This window comes from Salvelinus alpinus, chromosome 2, assembly GCF_045679555.1.
Source record: "Salvelinus alpinus chromosome 2, SLU_Salpinus.1, whole genome shotgun sequence".
NCBI lineage: Eukaryota > Metazoa > Chordata > Actinopteri > Salmoniformes > Salmonidae > Salvelinus > Salvelinus alpinus.
The window spans coordinates 31,731,987-31,748,755 of NC_092087.1; the positions used below are offsets into that span (position 1 = coordinate 31,731,987).

The 16,769-nt window shown below is 48.3% G+C and overlaps 1 protein-coding gene across 2 annotated transcripts in view; it reads left to right on the plus strand.

Annotated features, from left to right (window-relative positions):
* The window catches only part of LOC139558941 (myoD family inhibitor-like), a 40,664-nt gene extending 24,441 nt beyond the window's left edge, over window positions 1-16,223 (plus strand). For both annotated transcript variants that reach the window (XM_071374469.1, XM_071374460.1), the window contains exons 4-5: window positions 7,615-7,923; window positions 8,596-16,223. In XM_071374469.1, the coding sequence (XP_071230570.1) occupies window positions 7,615-7,923; window positions 8,596-8,852 (566 nt within the window). In that variant the 3' untranslated portion in view covers window positions 8,853-16,223. The remainder of the gene's footprint in view (window positions 1-7,614; window positions 7,924-8,595) is intronic.
* The last annotated feature ends 546 nt before the right edge of the window (window positions 16,224-16,769 follow it).

Below are 16,769 nucleotides of genomic sequence, written 5' to 3' on the forward strand. Positions count from 1 at the left end.
CCTCCCTCCATCCCCTATACCTTCATCCCCCTATACCTTCATCCCCCTATACCTCCCTCCATCCCCTATACCTTCATCCCCCTATACCTTCATCCCCCTATACCTCCCTCCATCCCCTATACCTTCATCCCCCTATACCTCCCTCCATCCCCTATACCTCCATCCCCCTATACCTCCCTCCATCCCCTATACCTCCATCCCCCTATACCTCCATCCCCCTATACCTTCATCCCCCTATACCTCCCTCCATCCCCTATACCTTCATCCCCCTATACCTCCCTCCATCCCCTATACCTCCATCCCCCTATACCTCCATCCCCCTATACCTTCATCCCCCTATACCTTCATCCCCCTATACCTCCCTCCATCCCCCTATACCTCCATCCCCCTATACCTCCATCCCCCTATACCTTCATACCCCTATACCTCCATCCCCCTATACCTTCATACCCCTATACCTCCATCCCCTTATACCTCCTTCCATCCCCCTATACCTCCCTCCTTCCATCCCCATATACCTCCCTCCTCCCATTCCCCTATACCTCCCTCCTCCCATCCCCCTATACCTCCCTCCTTCCATCCCCCTATACCTCCCTCCTTCCATCCCCCTATACCTCCCTCCTTCCATCCCCCTATACCTCCCTCCTCCCATTCCTCTATACCTCCCTCCTTCCATCCCCCTATACCTCCCTCCTCCCATTCCTCTATACCTCCCTCCTTCCATCCCCCTATACCTCCCTCCTTCCATCCCCCTATACCTCCCTCCTTCCATCCCCCTATACCTCCCTCCTTCCATCCCCCTATACCTCCCTCCTCCCATTCCTCTATACCTCCCTCCTTCCATCCCCCTATACCTCCCTCCTTCCATCCCCCTATACCTCCCTCCTTCCATCCCCCTATACCTCCCTCCTTCCATCCCCCTATACCTCCCTCCTCCCATTCCTCTATACCTCCCTCCTCCCATCACCCTATACCTCCCTCCTCCCATCCTTATATACCTCCTTCCTCCCATCCCCCTATTCCTCCCTCCTTCCATCCCCCTATACCTTCCTCCTCCCATCCCCCTATACCTCCCATCCCCCATATACCTCCCTCCTTCCATCCCCGTATACCTCTCTCCTCCCATCCCCCTATTCCTCCCATCCCCCATATACCTCCCTCCTTCCATTCCCCTATACCTCCCTCCTTCCATCCCCGTATACCTCGCTCCTCCCATCCCCCATATACCTCCCTCCTTCCATTCCCCTATACCTCCCTCCTTCCATCCCCGTATACCTCCCTCCTCCCATCCCTCTATACCTCCCTCCATCCATCCTCTACACCTCCTTTCAAACCCTCCTCCCACTCTGGTGTACATATCTAGGATCAGCTTTCTCTTCCCCAAGCCTAACCTTAACCATTAGGGGAAGAAATCAAAACAGACCTTAGATCAGCATCTACAAGCAATGTCATCTCTGTTACACTTGCTTTTCTCTGCTGATGCAGATGGCTGCTGAGTCAGTCTGGGGGCTCGTATTTGTGTGTGTGTATGTGTGTTTTTGTGCGTGTGTGTCTGGAAGTCGTAAATTGAACACTATTGTATCATCAGCAACACTGTGACTAACTTTCTAGATCCTCTTACTCTGCTACAACCACAGCCATAAAGAGAGAGAGTTTGGCCTGTCTACTGATTATATCAAATATGAACTAGTGGCTCTTGCTGCTACTAGATGACTAGATGTCTATGGTCTGTGTGTGTGTGCGGTGATGTCATCATGTAAATGACGTGTGTGTGTGTGTGTGTGGGGGGGAAAACAGAAGCGAGATTGCATTCTGCAACCCATATGCTCTGTCTCACAGTGATGACATCATGGCTGTAGCATGTGTCTGGCGCTGGGCCTCTGACAAGCTGTCTGAGACTAATGTGCAGAGAGAGCCGTTAACGGGTGTGTGTTAATGTGGCGCGCGTGTGTGTGCACGGGTTTGTGTGTGCTGTGCCTGCGTGTGTGTGTGCACGAGTTTGTGTGTGCTGTGCCTGCGTGTGTGTGTGCTGTGCCTGCGTGTGTGTGTGCACGGGTTTGTGTGTGCTGTGCCTGCGTGTGTGTGTGCTGTGCCTGCGTGTGTGTGTGCACGGGTTTGTGTGTGCTGTGCCTGCGTGTGTGTGTGCACGGGTTTGTGTGTGCTGTTCTCTTTAGTAGTTGAGTGGTGTGTGTCTGTGTCTCCAGCACATTGATTCAGTAAAGCATCAGTCAAGCTCATACGTCAGTGTGAGTGGCCTGTCAGTCCTATACACCCTGCCAGGAAGTAGCATGGGGGGTGAAAAGCTGTCTGACTCATGACTGACCTCTCCTTTGGGAGTATTGTTGTATGTTTTGAACTGTTTTCATCCAAACCTCAGGTCTGCTCCTGCTGCTACTCGAACCACCATCACCACCACCTCTCTGTCAGACCCCTCACTGTCAGACCCCTCACTGTCAGACCCCTCACACTCCCTCTCTCACTCACTCCCTCTCTCACTCACTCCCTCTCTCACTCACTCCCTCACTCCTTTTGTCTGGCGCCACAGTGGAACACAGAGAGTTCAGGGCCCACAGGGATTCATCAGTCCTCATGACTCATTTGTACAACTTAAGTCAGAAAATGCTCCATACAGACAAGTTAATAACAGCTGAAATGGAGCAATATTTAGTTAACGTTTTAGTTGTAAGGCGTACAATCACGCACACACAACAGTGCAGTGGAAAGGCTGAGTTGACAGCTTGGTGAGGTCAGTATGATGATGGGCTCATTAAAGGGGATGTGGACCAGGTTAGAGTGTCGCCGGTGTAAAATGTAACAGGATCGTGACACAGTGCCTTTAATTACACACCAGTCTGCGATGAATCTGTCCTCATCCTCCTCTTCCTCCTCCTTCACACACGCACGCACACACTAGTCTGTGATTAATCTCTCCTTTTCCTCATCCTCCTCTTCTTTCTTTCTCTCTCACACACACACACACACACACACACACACACACACACACACACACACACACACACACACACACACACACACACACACACACACACACACACACACACACACACACACACACACACACACACACACACACACACACACACACACACACACACACACACACACACACAGCCTGGAAAGAGTGACACCTAACCCCAACTTTACTTCTGACCCATTCTTTCCCCTTTCCTCTCTCCTCCTTCCCTCTCTCCTCCTTCCCTCTCTCCTCCTTCCCTCTCTCCCCTCTCCTCATTCCCTCTCTCCTCTGTCTTACCTTTCACCTTTTCGACCTTTCCTCTCTCCTCCTTCTCTCCCTCCTCCTCTCTCCTTCCCTCTCTCCTCTCTCCTCCCTCCCTCTCTCCTCTCTCCTCCTTCCCTCTCTCCTCCTTCCCTCTCTCCTCCCTCCCTCTCTCCCTATTTTCACCCCATTCTCCCAGTTAAGTGGAGCGTTTATCCTCTCTCAGCCCCCATTGCCCACTCTGTATAGGGAAATTAGCTAAACTTCCATTGGAATAGCACTCTTTAGAAATACCACTCTGCTCTTCTGAGATTAGATTCCCCATCCCTGTAGAGATTGTTATTGAAATGAGCTGAAGCAGCCAGGGGCTTATGAGGTCAGTGTTTTTAAGGGGTCACCCATTTTAACACCCCCCGCCTCCCAGTCCTCATCAAGTCCCATTGGTGGTGAATGAGGTGACAGTGGATGGACATGGTGACAGTACTTCCCATGTAAAGCACTTAGTTGTGATTAGCTGTGATCTGTAGTAACAGTTCTGGACGTCACACTCAGGTGTTCTGTTCTATATGTAGGGAGGGAAAACAGGGGCCAGCAGGTCCCTCACAGCTCTGGCCTGGTTCAGCTGGCCTGGTTCAGCTGGCCTGGTTCAGCTGGCCTGGCATTAACAGCACTCGGTTTACTGTCTACTGGTCAGAGTGCTGAGTCACTGAGGGAGAGAGGGAGGGAAAGAGGGAGGAGGGAGGTTGGGAAGGTAGAGAGGCGCAGTGATCTGTAGTAATCATAGCCTCAAGTCTAGAGTGGTGGGAGGGAGGTGACTGAAGGGGAGGTGGTGGGAGGAGAGGGATTTGGAGAGAGAGGGGGGAGGAGGTGAGGAGGAGGTTGGCTGTTTGGAGGGTAATGGGAGGTGAGTGAATGGAGGGATTTGGGGAGAGAGGGAGGGGTGAGGGGAGGTAGAGGTGAGCATTCAGCTGACTGTGATTCACCCTCTCTCAAGCCAGACATACCACACCCCCATCGCTGCAGGCAACAGGCTGGGCCTACACTGGGCCTCTCTCCCTCTCTCTGTCTCACCCTGCCTCTCTCTCTCAATTCAATTCAAGGGCTTTATTGGCATGGGAAACATGTTAACATTGCCAAAGCAAGTGAAATAGATAATAAACAAAAGTGAAATAAACAATCAAAATGAACACTCTCTGTCTCTCTCACACACTGTTTTGTACATATTCACATATTACTGCATTCTCCGGCCCAGGCTACACTAACCCTCCTTCCTGCTCTGTGTTTCTCCCCTCTTCTCCTTCAGTTTGTGGTGTGCCAGTTTCATCATGCTAAGCCCACAGTCATTTGGCTTTTTATTTGTTCTTATTTTTAACTATGTGCTGCTGAATCATTGTGTTTGTGTGGCACGCCCTTACATCACTCCTGACCCAAAATAGACAAGACAGCCAGAGCTTAGGGGTGTATATCCGCAGAATGGATCTTTCTCTTACACACTGTCGTCTGTTTCTCTATCTCACAAACACACACACTCTATCGCAGTCTGTGTTGCACAAAGAGCTGTTTCTCTCTGTGTGTGTGTGTGTGTGTGTGTGTGTGTGTGTGTGTGTGTGTGTGTGTGTGTGTGTGTGTGTGTGTGTGTGTGTGTGTGTGTGTGTGTCTGTGTGACTGTGTGTGTGTGTGCCAGCCTTGTTGTTTGTTCTTAGGCTTTGTATGGAGACAAGCATGACTCCTCTGAAACCTAGTCTGTCTGTCTGGCTGCTAGATGCCCAAGAGACCCGCCTGTTTACTGCCCACACACACACACACACACACACACACACACACACACACACACACACACACACACACACACACACACACACACACACACACACACACACACACACACACACACACACACCACACACACACACACACACACAACCACCCCCACCGACACCCACACACAGGGGAGAGGGGTGAATGAACTCTCATACCACTCTAAATAATATCCAGACACCATTTTAACTCTCATTTGATCTCTCTCTGTCCAGTTAGAAGGAACTTATCCCTTGCTCCATTGCCAGCAATCCTTTTTTAAAGACTCCAGTGGCATTCAGTAAACAAACAATATTGTATTCCTGCTGATGTTGTCTTTACCAACCATAGGAACGTACTGTTAACCAGACATGGACTTAATTTCACTGTGCTACTTAGAGAATGACTAGCAGAGAGATGTGGGGTAAAGGCATCGCTCTGTGTGGTTTCACTAAAACTCACTCTGATTAGGGTTTGTGTGTGTGTGTGTGTGTGTGTGTGTGTGTGTGTGTGTGTGTGTGTGTGTGTGTGTGTGTGTGTGTGTGTGTGTGTGTGTGTGTGTGTGTGTGTGTGTGTGTGTGTGTGTGTGTGTGTGTGTGTGTGTGTGTGTGTGTGTGTGTGTGTGTGTGTGTGTGTGTGTGTGTGTGTGTTTTCTAGTGAAGTGAAAAGCTGGGACATGGTTTTTAGGGCAGATTCTTTCTCTCTGGGGTCCAGGGTTTGGATGGGTCTGACTGTTCCTCCTTACCGATCATTTGGAGAACAATGGTGGCCACACATCCTGTCCCCTCCTCTACTCACCATCCCTCGCTCTCTCTTCTCCTCATCTAGACAGAACCAAACCGTTATGCTGTAATGTACTACACAGCATTGTACTGTATTTTTTTAAATGTGAGAATGGTTAAAGTGAAAGACCGGGGGATAGCGAGGGGGAGAGACAAAGAGCGAGGGGGAGAGGGCGGGGGGAGAAGGAGAGCGAGAGAAGAAGAGTGGGGGAGGGAGAGTGGAGGAGAGAGAGTGGGGGAGAGAGGAGAGAGAGTGGGAGAGAGAAGGAGAGTGGGGGAGAGAGACGGGAAGAGAGAGTGGAGGAGAGAGAAGGAGAGAGAGTGGGGGAGAAAGAAGGAGAGAGGGAGAGAGGAGGAAAAAGGAGAAAGGAGACATAACTCAGAGCAGCAGGTATTGACTTATGACATACTTCAGAAGACACAATATTTTCCCACACACACACACACACACACACACACACACACACACACACACACACACACACACACACACACACACACACACACACACACACACACACACACACACACACACACACACACACACACACACACACTACCCCGTGGGTTGCCAGACATCTGGAATGGGGTTAGAAAACGCTGAATGAAAGAATCTTTAATCACACTCGATTGGTTGTGTGACCCCGACCATGGGCCAATCAAAACAGCCCTAGCAGGGTTATCTGTCTCTGAATGATTGTCTAATGGACGGTTTTACTGCCCGCTAGGCTTCACTGCATCTCAACCCCCGGTGTGTGTGTCTGTTTCTCTCAGGACATCCTGCAGTGGTTTTCTACCCTGTGAAGTCACACCTCTCTCCGTCTGTGTGTTCAGGTCAAGAAGATATTTAGGGCCTCGAAAGGATGGTATTAAATATTATCATAATATATCATATATTTTTCAAGGTGTTTGTTTTGACAGAGGTGGTGTGCTTTCACACCTCAGGAAATGAGTATTGGTGGCACTGCTCAGAGTAAAATATACGAAGACGTGCATGTTGGACAGCCAAGATCAACCCTGGTCTGAGTTGAAGGAGGAACAGTAGAGGGTTTGTAGGCGTAAACACACCAGGTGTGTGTCTGTGTGTCTGTGTGTCTGTGTGTGTGTGTGTGTGTGTGTGTGTGTGTGTGTGTGTGTGTGTGTGTGTGTGTGTGTGTGTGTGTGTGTGTGTGTGTGTGTGTGTGTGTGTGTGTGTGTGTGTGTGTGTGTGTGTGTGTGTGTGTGTGTGTGTGTGTGTGTGTGTGTGTGTGTGTGTGGCCTACATTTGAGACTGTGAGGAGTGAGAACCAGGCCATTTCAGCCCCTCTGTCCACATAAATCAAAACCCTAAAATGAGCAACCATATATGCATCACAGTCATGAGTTACATATGAATGCAGGATGCACCTAGCAATGTGCAGCTGCCAGTGGTAGACCATGAAGCACCAATTGTCCTTGTAAATGATTTGAATAGATTCTTAATTTTCTGTGAATTTGACCTGGTCAAACTGAAGGCCTTTTTCTTATGGGGATTATCTGTAATGATGTCGTGTCCAAGACACGTTTCTCCCACCAACGTGTTCATGTTTATTCATGGCAGTGAGAGGGGAGGACAGGAGAGGAGGAGAGTGTCTGTCTGTGGGTTGTCGTGTAAGCATCTAGACGAGCCGGGTCAGAAGTCATCATAATACACATGGCCCTTCCCAGGAGCCATTGGGGCCTGCTGTATCAATGACTACGTTTCCCATGTGTCCCGCTGTTACAACGAAAGCAACTATTGTAAATGTTTTTATTTTCTTTCTTTGTTCCTGTCCTCAGGTCAGCCCCAGGCTCGCTCCACCCACATCAACCCCAGCCAACCCTGCCTAACACAGCCAACCAGCCAGCCACGAGACGGAGCCAAGCCCCACACACACGCCCCTCACACCAACGGAGTGAGGAACGGAGGCCCCTGTGATCGGCCGGCCCCTGGCTCCCTCCCTAAGGCAGCCTCTTCCTCCTCCTCGTCGGGGATGAAGAACTCCAAGAAGCTCCAGTCCAACCCCTCCATCACCTCTCAGAGCAGCAAGAGGAGCAAGAGCTCCTCCAAGAGCAACAGCTCCCAGATACCTACAGAGGTACAGGATGGTGAGTTGCTACCTGATCTAGTCTATCTCACTGTATCCTACACTTCCTCCCTCCTCCTGTGTCTCATCTACTATTATTATCCATCCCTTCTCCCGTCTCCCCCATCCTCTCCCTCTTTTCCAAACAGTATGCATTCCCAACCAACTTACCAGGTCAAATAAAGATGAATAACTGTCCTGACCTATTTCTGTTAGTTTGTTGTATGTGTTAGTTGGTCAGGACGTGAGTTTGGGTGGGCATTCTATGTTTTCTGTTTCTATGTTGGTTTAGGGTTGCCTGGTATGGCTCTCAATTAGAGGCAGGTGTTTGGCGTTTCCTCTAATTGAGAGTCATATTTAGGTAGGTTGTTTCACAGTGTTCGTGGTGGGTGGTTGTCTCCTGTGTCAGTGTTTGTCGCACCATACGGGACTGTCTCGGTTTTTGTAGTCTGTTCCTGTTCGTGAGTTCTTCGTGTTTATTGTAAGTTCCATGTCCAGGTCTGTCTACATCGTTTTGTTATTTTGTTAATTATTCAAGTGTATTTCGTTTTCGTGTTTTTCCGTCTTTACTTTAATAAATCATTATGTCTTCACAATCCGCTGCATTTTGGTTCAATCCCTGCTCCTCCTCTTCGGATGAAGAGGAGGAGGAAAACCGTTACAATAACTCCTCGTCTCTCCTTCTCTCCCTCAGACTGCTGTGTTCACTGTATCCTGGCCTGTCTGTTCTGTGAGTTCCTGACTCTGTGTAACATCGTGTTGGACTGTGCCACCTGTGGTTCGTGTGCGGGGGACGACTCGGCGTGCTTCTGCTGCTGCTGCGCATCGGAGGAGTGCGGTGACTGTGAACTGCCGTGTGACATGGACTGTGGGATCATCGACGCGTGCTGCGAGTCTGCAGACTGCCTGGAGATCTGCATGGAGTGCTGCGGACTCTGTTTCTCCTCCTGAGCCTACTGCAGTGGGTGATCTCTCTCTGTCTCACACACACAGCCCAGGCTCAGTAGAGAGCGTAGTGGAGGGGCAGGATCATTGGCCAACATTGAGGACATATTGAGAGTTGCCATTGGTCCATGTAAGGACAATCCATTGGAATTGACCAATCAAAGGACATGGACTACTCTTTGGCTTGTCCTGCTCACCTCTCTTCTGTGTTGCCTGTCAGTTTGCTAAGGAGAAGATATCTCCCTTGTTACAACCACATTGCTATGCAGATGTGTATACACCATGATAGCTGTGCTCCAGCGATGGTTCTGAACGGCTTCTCTCTCTGGACTTCCTTTGGACCCTCAGTGATCTGTCTCAGTGAGCTGTCTCTTCTTGCAGCAGAACCCCCTGTCTCCAGAGGCTCAGCAGCACAATGAATGGATCTCTCCATGCATGAAAATGACCTCGCAGGCAAATGAGAAAATGGCTCCATTTAACAGGATTTCAGTGTTTCTGTAGATAAGACAGCAGAGTAATAGGAAAATGGTCGCTCAGATCGGAGCAGAACCTAGTTTGTCCTTGGCAAGGTTAAACTCTTCCAGTTTTAGTGCTAACCGTTTTTCTCAGCGTGCACAGTCCGTGTGGAGGGTGTGTCTACTGTAGATGACTAGGACTGGGAGTAGGGGGCTTGGCTACAAACCAATGGAAACGTGTCAACACTAACCACAGTTTATGCGAGTGAAGTCATACCGTATAAACAAAAATCAGGACAGCTGTGAAGTTTTGTAAAAAATACAAAAAATGCCGACATGGTGGGATCTTTTTGTGCCGGTAAAATATATTATGCGAAAAATGGTGAAGTGATGATCGACGCTTGACTGCCATTTGACAAGTACAAATATTCTCCCTCTTATCCATAATAACCGTATCATGTAGACGAGCCTACCTGCACGGTATCTGAGAGCTGATGGCTGGAGCCCATCTGCCAAGACCAGAGTTATAGTAGAGTTGAAAATGCAATGGAAACACTTTAGATTTTAGATTTAGATTTTATTTGGTTCATGAAAACTGGAGCGGAAAAGTACATTTTGTGTCTCTGTTTTATCAGGCACTGATTTTTATGCGCATATTTTCTTTATGCGAATTCTAGAATATTTGCATGAATATCTGTCTCTAATTGGATGGAAACCTAGCTACTGATACAATAATTTTGTTCCATAGCCAGCATTAGTACACCTGATTCAGCTAATCGAGATTTTATGGTTAGTTGATGAGTTGAACAGTGCTGGGCTGAAACGAAAGTCTGCAGTGTTCGTAGGGGGCGTTGTTGACAGACCAAACAATCGACACATCCTCCATCTGACTCAAACATGTGAAAGGAGAGCTCGTCTGTCATCTTTCTGTAATTGTCTATATGTCTGGCTGTAAACTGATTACAGATGGTTACTAACAGATAGACTGGAAGAGATCGTTCAAACTCTCAAGGCTTTTACCTGATCTCATTCTCTTGTACTGTACAGTATGTGAACGGAAGGCCTCTGCTTTACTCCAGGCCTGGATTGTCTCTCCTTGCAACAAAAATTATATTAATCCATCTTATTTTGTGTAGATTTTAGTTTAGATATTTGCATTTCTCTTCCAATGTGAAATCACATTTCTATGTTATCAGTTCCAACCTCTCTCCCTGCAAAGCAATCGTTCTTCAAAATGTCATTTCGTTCCCAGATTTAGAATATCTGCGGATATTATGCTAAGTATGATCCATATGCTAGCATTTTGAATGGTAAGTATATTAGTTTTATCATAATAGAATAGATCCTGCACACTCCAACACTTACCCTTTTCTGCCGAGCAACTCATGAGATATAATGTATTTTTCAACTAAGATTATGTTTGTATATTTTATACCCAGTGGGTCCTGATTGCCCTCAGCAAAAACTGTGTTGGTCCTCTTATGACTTTGGGGTCTATTCAATCTGAAACTGTGAAGCGTCACGGATTCTGCGCTATGCATTTTAAGGTCATTTCCGATTGGGCCGACATTTGCAGCGTTTACCGTGAATGTAGTCAATCACGCTGTAGAGCTGAACTTCCCGATGCAGATTGAATAGGGCCTTTTAACTCTCAGAAATACCAAAGAAAATCAAAGAGTTTGCTGTTGCTGAATCTTTATACCCTATATTCTGTGGAAGGTTTTACACTTGGTTGTAGGCTATGGCTAATCAAACTAGCCAATTGCTTGATTCCAAAGACTACAGACTTTACAGATAGATAATCTGTATTGTATTACTGGGTGTAACTAGTAATGAAAGACATGCCTTATTGGGAATACTCGGAATCTCTGATGAAAGCGCTAGCTGTACATCTACATGGAGATTAAGGTAATATTGGAAAGATGCATTAAAGTTTTATTACGGATTACAAATGATGTAGAGAGAGGTGTCATATTGTACATCCAAGTCATTGTTGAGTAAAGCCCTGGAAATATGCCTAGTCTTAACAATATAGAGTGTTTTTAATGGACAATAAAACTGGAAATCAGAAGTGAGAATTTGAGAGACACAGTTGAAGTCAGAAGTTTACATACACTTAGGTTGGAGTCATTAAAACTCATTTTTCAACCACTACACAAATTTCTTGTTAACAAACTATAGTTTTGGCAAGTCGGTTAGGACATCTACTTTGTGCATGACACAAGTCGTTTTTCCAACAATTGGTTACAGAAAGATTATTTCACTTATAATTCACTGTATCACAATTCCAGTGGGTCAGAAGTTTACATACACTAAGTTGACTGTCCCATAAACAGCTTGGAAAATTCCAGAAAATGATGTCATGGCTTTAGAAGTTTCTGATAGGCTAATTGACATAATTTGAGTCAATTGGAGGTGTACCTGTGGATGTATTTCAAGGCCTACCTTCCAACTCAGTGCTTCTTTGCTTGACATCATGGGAAAATCTAAAGAAATCAGCCAAGACCTCAGAAAAAAGGTTCATCCCTGGGAGCTATTTCCAAATGCCTGAAGGTACCACGTTCATCTGCACAAACAATAGTACGCAAGTATAAACGCCATGGGACCACGCAGCTGTCATGCCGCTCAGGAAGGAGATGCATTCTGTGTCACGCCCTGGCCTTAGTATTCTTTGTTTTCTTTATTATTTTAGTTAGGTCAGGGTGTGACATGGGAAGTTTGTGTTTTGTCTAGTTTAGGGTGTGTGTATTGTTAAGGGGGTTTTGTATAGTGTATGGGGTTGTGTTCAGGAGAGAGGTCTAGGAAAGTCTATGGTTGCCTGGTTCTGATTGGGAGCCATATTTAAGGCAGCCATGGGCTTTAGGTGATTGTGGGTAATTGTCTATGTGTAGTGTTTGTGTCAGCACTATTTTTCTATATAGCTTCACGGTCGTCTGTTTGTTATTTTGTTAGTTTGTGTATAGTGTTCGTTTCGTGTTTTTCTCTCTTCTAATAAAAGAAGATGTATTTTTCACACGCTGCGCCTTGGTCCAATCTCTCACCGCAAGACGATCGTGACAGAATTACCCACCATAACGGGACCAAGCAGCAACAGGAGCAATACACAAAGGATTCATGGACATGGGAGGAGATACTGGATGGTAAGGGTCCTTGGGCACAACCGGGAGAATATCGCCTACCTCGTGAAGAGCTGGAGGCAGCTAAAGCCGGGAGGAGGCGATATGAGGAGGCAGCACGGAGGCAAGGCTGGAAGCCCGCGAGTAAAACCCAAACATTTCTTGGGGGGGGGGCCTAAAAGGGAGTGTGGCGAAGTCAGGTAGGAGACCTGCGCCTACTCCCTGTACTTACCGTGGAGAGCGAGAGTACGGGCAGACACCGTGTTACGCAGTAGAGCGCATGGTGTCTCCTGTACGTGTGCATAGCCCGGTGCGGTACATACCAGCTCCTCGTATCAGCCGGGCTAGATTGAGTATTGAGCCGGATGTCATGAAGCCGGCCCAACGCATCTGGCCACCAGTGCGTCTCCTCGGGCCGGCTTACATGGCACCAGCCTTACGCATGGTGTCCCCGGTTCGCCTACATAGCCCGGTGCGGGTTATTCCACCTCCCCGCACTGGTCGGGCGACGGGGAGCATACAACCAGGTAAGGTTGGGCAGGCTCAGTGCTCAAGGGAGCCAGTACGCCTGCACGGTCCGGTATTTCCGGCGCCACCCCCCCGCCCCAGCCCAGTACCACCAGTACCTACACCACGCACCAGGCTTCCAGTGTGTCTCCAGAGCCCTGTTCCTCCTCCACGCACTCGCCCTATGGTGCGTGTCTCCAGCCCGGTACCACCAGTTCCGGCACCACGCACCAAGCCTCCTGTGCTTCTCCAGAGTCCTGTGCGTCCTGTTGCTGCTCCCCGCACTAGCCCTGAGATGCGTGTCCCCAGCCCGGTACCACCAGTTCCGGCACCATGCACTAGGCCTAATGTGCGTCTCCAGGGTCCAGTATGCCCTGTTCCTTCTCCCCGCACTAGCCCTGAGATGCGTGTCCCCAGCCCGGTACCACCAGTGCCGGCACCACGCACTAGGCCTAATGTGCGTCTCCAGGGTCCAGTATGCCCTGTTCCTTCTCTACGCACTAGCCTGAAGGTGCGTGTCCTTAGCCCGGTACCTCCAGTTCCGGCACCACGCACCAGGCATACAGTGTGCCTCAGCCGGCCAGAGCTGCCCGTCTGCCAAGCACCGTCTGAGCTGCCCGTCTGCCAAGCACCGTCTGAGCTGCCCGTCTGCCAAGCACCGTCTGAGCTGCCCGTCTGCCAAGCACCGTCTGAGCTGCCCGTCTGCCAAGCACCGTCTGAACTGCCCGTCTGCCAAGCACCGTCTGAGCTGCCCGTCTGCCAAGCCCCGTCTGAGCTGCCCGTCTGCCAAGCACCGTCTGAGCTGCCCGTCTGCCAAGCACCGTCTGAGCTGCCCGTCTGCCAAGCACCGTCTGAGCTGCCCGTCTGCCAAGCACCGTCTGAGCTGCCCGTCTGCCAAGCACCGTCTGAGCTGCCCGTCTGCCAAGCACCGTCTGAGCTGCCCGTCTGCCAAACACCGTCTGAGCTGCCCGTCTGCCAAGCACCGTCAGAGCTGCCCGTCTGTCCCGAGCCGTCATAGCTGCCCGTCTGTCCCGACTCGCTAGAGCCGTCCGCCAGACAGGATCAGCCAGAGCCGTCCATCAGCCAGAGCCGTCCGCCAGACAGGATCAGCCAGAGTCGCCCGCCAGCCATGAGCAGCCAGAGTCGCCCGCCAGCCATGAGCAGCCAGAGTCGCCCGCCAGCCATGAGCAGCCAGAGTCGCCCGCCAGCCATGAGCAGCCAGAGTCGCCCGCCAGCCATGAGCAGCCAGAGTCGCCCGCCAGCCATGAGCAGCCAGAGTCGTCCGCCAGCCAGGATCTACCAGAGCCACCAAAGCGGGTATTGACAATGGTGGAGTGGGGGCCACGTCCCGCACCCGAGCCGCCGCCATAATAAGGCCCACCCCGGACCCTCCCCTTCAATGTCAGGTTGTGCGGTCGGAGTCCGCACCTTTGGGGGGGGGGGGGGGGTACTGTCACGCCCTGGCCTTAGTATTCTTTGTTTTCTTTATTATTTTAGTTAGGTCAGGGTGTGACATGGGAAGTTTGTGTTTTGTCTAGTTTAGGGTGTGTGTATTGTTTAGGGGGTTTTGTATAGTGTATGGGGTTGTGTTCAGGAGAGAGGTCTAGGAAAGTCTATGGTTGCCTGGTTTGGTTCTCAATGAGAGACAGCTGGTTATTGTTGTCTCTGATTGGGAGCCATATTTAAGGCAGCCATGGGCTTTAGGTGATTGTGGGTAATTGTCTATGTGTAGTGTTTGTGTCAGCACTATTTTTCTATATAGCTTCACGGTCGTATGTTTGTTATTTTGTTAGTTTGTGTATAGTGTTCGTTTCGTGTTTTTCTCTCTTCTAATAAAAGAAGATGTATTTTTCACACGCTGCGCCTTGGTCCAATCTCTCACCGCAAGACGATCGTGACATTCTGTCTCCTAGAGATGAACGTACTTTGGTGTGAAATGTGCAAATCAATCCCAGAACAACAGCAAAGGACCTTGTGAAGATGCTGGAGGAAACAGGTACAAAAGTATCTATATCCACAGTAAAACGAGTCCTATATCGACATAACCTGAAAGGCGGCTCAGCAAGGTAGAAGCCACTGCTCCAAAACCGCCATACAAAAGCCAGACTACGGTTTGCAACTGCACATGGGGACAAAGATCGTACTTTTTGGAGAAATGTCCTCTGGTCTGATGAAACAAAAATAGAACTGTTTGGCCATAATGACCATCGTTAATGTTTGGAGGAAAAAGGGGGAGGCTTGCAAGCCGAAGAACATCATCCCAACCGTGAAGACCGGTGGCATCATGTTTTGGGGGTGCTTTGCTGCAGGAGGGACTGGTGCACTTCACAAAATAGATGGCATTATGAGGAAGTAAAATTATGTGGAAGCAACATCTCAAAACATCCATCAGGAAGTTAAAGCTTGGTCGCAAATGGGTCTTCCAAATGGACAATGACCCCAAGCATACTTCCAAAGTTGTGGCAAAATGGTTTAAGGACAACAAAGTCAAGGTATTGGAGTGGCCATCACAAAGCCCTGACCTCAATCCTATAGAAAATTTGTGGGCAGAACTGAAGCGTGTGCCAGCAAGGAGGTCTACAAACCTGACTCAGTTACACCAGTTCTGTCAGGAGGAATGGGCCAAAATTCACCCAACTTATTGTGGGAAGCTTGTGGAAGGCTACCGGAGACGTTTGACCCAAGTTAAACAATTTAAAGGCAATGCTACCAAATACTAATTGAGTGTACGTAAACTTCTGACCCACTGGGAATGTGATGAAAGAAATAAAGCTGAAATAAATCATTCTCTACTATTATTCTGACATTTCACATTCTTAAAATAAAGTGGTGATCCTAACTGACCTAAGACATGGAGTTTTTACGAGGACTAAATGTCAGGAGTTGTGAAAAACTGAGTTTTAATGTATTTGGCTAAGGTGTATGTAAACTTTCGACTTCAACTGTATACGTATATGAAGCCGTAATAATGTTTGTTGTTTTGGATGCACTCTGGATCAAACAGGAACCGTATCTAATGTAGTCAAATTGTGTTGTTAACTCTTAAATAGTTAGGGGACAACTGGAATATAATCAACTTGATACTGCCTGGGTGAACAGTGACTTTTTGCATTCCCTGACAAGGTTCCACTACAATCTCTCTGAGTTTTTCCTTTTTCATGTCTTGTCTCGTAAAATGGGTGTCAAGATGAAATCTTAGCTTGCTCTGGTGAAAGTAGTTGATACAAGCATTCTGTCCAATACATGTGTTTAGTGTTAACCCAGTACCATGTGTAATAAAATGACTGTGTTAGAAGTGACATGGTGTCTATATTTTTGTCATCAGGTACCGATGCAGACTGGTCTTTCCTCTATGTATCTACCATTATGTCCATATTTACTTAAATGCCTCTTCTCTGAACAGACTAAGAGCTCTATTCAGTCTGTATCGCTGAAGTGTAACAGATTGCACCATAGAAATGCAAAGGTAATTTCTGATTGAGCCGACATATGCAGCTTTACCATGACTACAGTCTCCATTAACGCTGGAACATTACCTTTAAGATTCAATCATGTTGTATTGAGTAACACTTTATTTTGATAGGCCCTAAATAGAGTATCTGCAGTCGTGGCCAAAAGTTGAGAATGACACAAATATTAATTTCCACAAGGTTTGCTGCTTCAGTGTCTTTAGATATTTTTGTCAGATGTTAATTACAAGCATTTCATAAGTGTCAAAGGCTTTTATTGACAATTACATGAAGTTGATGCAAAGAGTCAATATTTGCAGTGTTGACCCTTCTTTATCAAGACCTCTGCAATCCGCCCTGGCATGCTGTCAATTAACTTCTGGGCCACACCCTGAC